The 4,956-nt window shown below is 35.6% G+C and overlaps 1 protein-coding gene across 1 annotated transcript; it reads left to right on the top strand.

Annotated features, from left to right (window-relative positions):
- The first annotated feature begins 1,641 nt into the window (after positions 1-1,641).
- LOC126695047 (protein RICE SALT SENSITIVE 3) lies at positions 1,642-4,510 on the top strand. Its single transcript, XM_050391656.1, has 7 exons — positions 1,642-2,164; positions 2,257-2,307; positions 2,564-2,692; positions 2,865-2,970; positions 3,178-3,219; positions 3,339-3,395; positions 3,594-4,510. The coding sequence occupies exons 1-7, from the start codon at positions 2,034-2,036 to the stop codon at positions 4,326-4,328; spliced, it is 1,251 nt and encodes a 416-aa protein (XP_050247613.1). The 5' UTR covers positions 1,642-2,033; the 3' UTR covers positions 4,329-4,510.
- The last annotated feature ends 446 nt before the right edge of the window (positions 4,511-4,956 follow it).

Raw genomic sequence — 4,956 nt, 5'->3', positions numbered from 1 at the left:
TATGTCTAATTAAGAAAAAAAATCAATCACCTATTTTTTAGGTTGCCTTATGATGCAGTTTTTTGTTGTCTATATTATATTACAACAAATAGTTGCAAATAACATAAATTTGGCCAAAATAGGCATTTGCCCCTCTCTCACAAACTTTCTAGCAAAATGCCTTCTTTCTCAAATTAAGTAGGGAAATGCTCCTGTTTTGAAACTCGATTTTTGGACAATCAAGTTATAGCGAACTGAAAATTAAAAAAAAAATTTTTTTTTTTGAAACTCCAGTTCATGGACTCGAGTTCCAGAAATTTTTTTTTACCTAAGTCCACGTTCGCTATAACTCGATTTTCCAAAAATCGAGTTTTACATTTGAAACTCGATTTTCAAAATAAGGCCATTTCCCTAAATAGTTTCAGATATGGGGCATTTTACTAGAAAGTTTGTAAGAAAGAGGTAAAAGCCCATTTTGGTCCATAAATTTCCTTACTTCTTCATTTGAAAGTATCAAATTTTCTTGAAATCAAATCACAAACTTAACCCAATTGGTTAAGGAATTGAACTCAATATCAATTTTTTTTTTTTTATAAAAAAATGTAAAGGGCCAAAGGGAGTTAGTCCAAATGATTTTTGTCATTGGACATTCAATGAATAACTTTTGTAGGAATTCTTATTCTGCCTCACAAAGAATTGCACTCCTTTTCCTTTATGTGGATTCTTTTACTTATCACTGACTAAGATAAGATTATCTGCCAAGCTAATTCCACATGAATAATTTAAGTTTCTCTTGGGCTTTTAGTTTCAAGAGCCTTTTCTAATCCTTACATTTTGTAGATTGATAAATAAATGATTTTATAAAATAACTACATTGTACCAAATTTAGAAACTATATATATACATCAAACAAAGAAAATGACATCAAAAGTTCTGTCCATTCGCATCAATTTATAACATTAGCATGCGTGATGATCATTGTTTAGAGAAGAGAACTAATAAATTCTTTTCTTCATCATAAACGCTCTTCGGATTATTGAAGTAAAACATTTTATTTGGTAGTGTTTACTGCCACAAAAGGTAATTTTGGATGTTCTTATGAAGAGTTATGTAATTCGAAGGCATTATTCTAACTCTAAGGGAACTTTTTTTTTTTTTTTTTTTTTTTTTATGAACTCATTATTCTAAGGGAACTTAAATTCCAATCATTCACCCTTTCACATATTGTAACCAAAAAAAAAAAAAAAAAAAAAAAAAAAAAAATCATTTTTATCTTTATTTTTTACTTGATTTCAACTACTAGGAGACAATGACACTCACAAAGGCAATGAGTTCATCATGGAAGAAAAGCCCATGAGCCAAAGAAAAATATGTTAGATGTAACTTTGGAGAGTACTTTCAAGAGCAAATCTATGCCTAGCCACCCCACTCTACCAAAATGGGTTTAATCATAACAAGCAGCTCTGACTAGCCGAACCTAACCCTGCAACCAAACTGAAATTTCTCACAAAGGAAAAGGGTAAAAATGTAATTTGCATATCAGAAACCTCAGCTTTTTATTTTTCCCCTCACTTTCACTGTTGTGCTTTGCAAGAGACAGAGAAAGAGGATAAAAGCTGTCCCCACAGTTTTTCATGGTTTATTAATACTTCCAACATTCATCTCTCTCTCTCTCTCTCTCTCTCTTGCTTTTTTTACTCATCTGTATCAGGATTACCAAACCGGTTTACTTGGTAGTACAAACAGAAGAGTAGTAGAGAGAGAAAGAGAGAGCCAACTAAAACATACACAACTGAGAGAGAGAGAGATGAAAGAGTACTCTTTGTGGTTGTTAAACATTATAGAGCTGCAAAAGAAGATAAAAATTGAGTTGAGTTAGAACTTAGAAGTACCTAGACAGTGTTTCAGAGGTTGAGAGGAGATAAGAGAAGAGAAGAGGAAAGGAAACTCTCTAATAAGTGTGTGAAGAAGTGAAAGAGAAATAAAAAGAAAAGAAAATAAAAGGCATATATATTAAGTGTTAGAAAGAAAGAGACAGAGAAAGAGAAAGAGAGATGGTGGGCTCAGGAGCATCAGATAGGAGCAAAGAAGCTGTTGGGATGATGGCCCTTCATGAGGCCCTCAGAAGCGTCTGTCTCAACTCAGACTGGACTTACTCTGTCTTCTGGACCATCCGTCCTCGCCCGTATATCTCTCTCTCTCTCTCTCTCTTTTATTACCTCTCTGTGCCTTTTTATTATGCTTTTAATTGAGCTGCTTCTCTTCCTATTATTGCAGAAGAGTCAGAGGTGGTAATGGGTGCAAAGTTGGAGACGACAACGGCAGCTTGTAAGTTCAGCTTAGTTCAACACAGTTTGTATTATTTTCCATCCTTTGCTCTGAAACGAGGCAGAGCACTATTACTCTTTTTCTTTTACAAACAGAGCAACTACAGTGTGAATTTTGTTAATGGGAGATGGGTCTTTTTAAGTTTTTTATGATCGATAATTTGAGATGGGTATTCGGTAATTTTGTCACTTGTGTCCTACAAGTTTCAATAATTTTCTGAAAAGATATAATTTTTTGTTTGTCAAATTTTGTGAAGGATGTTGATGTGGGAAGATGGGTTCTGTCGAGGAAGAGTTGGGGATTGTCTGGAGGAGATTGACGGTGAAGATCCTGTTAGAAGATCCTTCAGCAAGATGTCCATTCAGTTATATAATTATGGAGAAGGGTGGGTACTGGGTAGGTGTTTTGTTTTATTTATTTTCTGGTTGTGGTTTCATTTCTCTGTCTCTCACAAATGAAAATTTTGTACCATAGACAGTAGAGAGAGATATAAAGGTGAAGCATGCTTATTATATATAATGTATATGAGGTCTGATTGGTTGAAATGGTTTCGACAGGTTAATGGGAAAGGTTGCATCTGATAAGTGCCATAAATGGGTTTTCAAAGAACCAACCGAATGTGAACCAAACATCTCCAACTACTGGCAGAGTTCTTTTGATGCTGTATGCAGTAAAATCCATACATCAATGATTTTTTTTTTCTCCTTACTTAAAAAAAAAAAGAAGAAGAAGTTTGTGACTTCTATTTCAGTTCTATGTATATGTATTAGATTCCACCAAATATCTATGTTAGTCTGGTCTGCTATTGGTTACATGGTACTATAGCAATGATTGAGGTTAACCTCTCTATTTTGGTGCTATTTAATGCAGCTTCCTCCTGAGTGGACTGATCAATTTGATTCCGGTATTCAGGTCAGAATACAAACAGTTCTATCACTATTGCTAGTCTTTTGTTAAAATTTTTTCCGATTTTTGACTACTCATTCAATTACTTAGACTTTTGTGCGCTCCTTAATTAACTCCTTGACCAGACAATAGCTGTAATTCAAGCTGGCCATGGTCTTTTACAGTTGGGTTCCTGCAAGATTGTGAGTTTATTTTTTTCTTCTTTTTTCTTTTTATTTATTGATTATTTATTTTGTAGGAAATTATTATATATTTGCTTGATTTTCTAATAATAAATTTTCCATAATAAAGATTAATTGCAAACATATTGTGCACGCACAAAGGCATTAATATTTTGAAAATTGTTTGATTAAACTGATAGATGATATATGTTATAACAGATACCTGAAGACCTCCATTTTGTGCTTAGAATGAGGCATACATTTGAATCTCTAGGCTATCAGTCTGGTTTCTACCTCTCACAACTCTTTTCTTCAACCAGAAACAGTTCCTCTTCTTCCTCACTTCCTTCAAAGCAGTCACCAATTCCAATCCGCCCTCCTGCCCCACTCTTTAATTGGGGCCAAAGGCCACTTCCACCTGCCACTTCTATGCTTTCTTCACCCAATTTCCCGACGGCCAGACTTGGATTTCCACAAACCAAAGATGAGACACACATGTTTCTCCTACCTCATTCATCCGAAACCCGAATTGAAGACATGATGGGAGAGCATGAAAGCGACATCAAGTGGCCAAATGGGTTGTCTTTCTTCAATGCTCTCACTGGACGTAGTGATGATGCCAAGCTGTTGTTCAACCCAGAGAGTTTGGGAAACAAACCAGACCAAAATCACCACTCTCTCATCCTTGAAGGGAAGACTACGAACCCAAATTCAGATGCATCTAATATGCATAATGGTGGTGGAGCAAACCCCAATGAGTTCTTGAGCTTGGACAGCCATTCGGAGAGTGCAAGAAAGATGGAAAACAAATTTAAGAGGAGTTATACTTTACCTGCTAGAATGGCTTCATCCTCTTCTTCAACTTCCGTTGATCACCATCAGCACCAACCTGTGGAATATAGGAATTCAGAAGCAGGTATCTACTCCGATGTCATGGAGACCTTCTTGGAGTAAATTGAAGACGCTTGTATTGGAGGGGAAAAGGAGATGTTGTAACTAGGCAGATCTTTTCTGTTCGTTTGTGCTCATGTTCTTGTGCCTGTTTTTATGCGCTCTTGTATGTTGTGTTTCCTTAAACTGTTACTATGACTTATGATCATTTGTTTAGTTCATCAAAGCATAAATTTTCCTTGAAATCTCTGACCACTGCAAAAATTCAACAGAATATGGAAGCGGTTGGCAGTCATCACTGCCTATTCCATATGGTCAATTTTCATCACAGCCTTAGTGCCTAATACGATTCCATGGCTAAAGGTAGACATTCTCGTATTTAAGGCTATTTAAAACCTGAGGCCCCTAAGAATGGCTCCCCCTACCCGTGGGTCTCTTATATATTTAAGGCTGATTAAATCAATCTTTAGCGCCATTTAGCAAGGACATTGTTTGTATATCCTGGTTCCATGGGTATTTCCTATCCCAATTTGATTTGATCTTAACGTTAAAAAATGTGAGACATAGCTTTAATACTATAATAGAAGTGCTGTTGGGATTGTGAGTGAGAAAGAGGGAGAAAACGAAAGCATACATTGAATTAATATGGTTTTGCTTGATGGTTAACAGTCACAACAGAAGCCTTCTAGTT

The sequence above is a fragment of the Quercus robur genome, chromosome 8, assembly GCF_932294415.1.
Source record: "Quercus robur chromosome 8, dhQueRobu3.1, whole genome shotgun sequence".
NCBI lineage: Eukaryota > Viridiplantae > Streptophyta > Magnoliopsida > Fagales > Fagaceae > Quercus > Quercus robur.
This window is presented reverse-complemented; position numbering and strand designations above follow the sequence as displayed.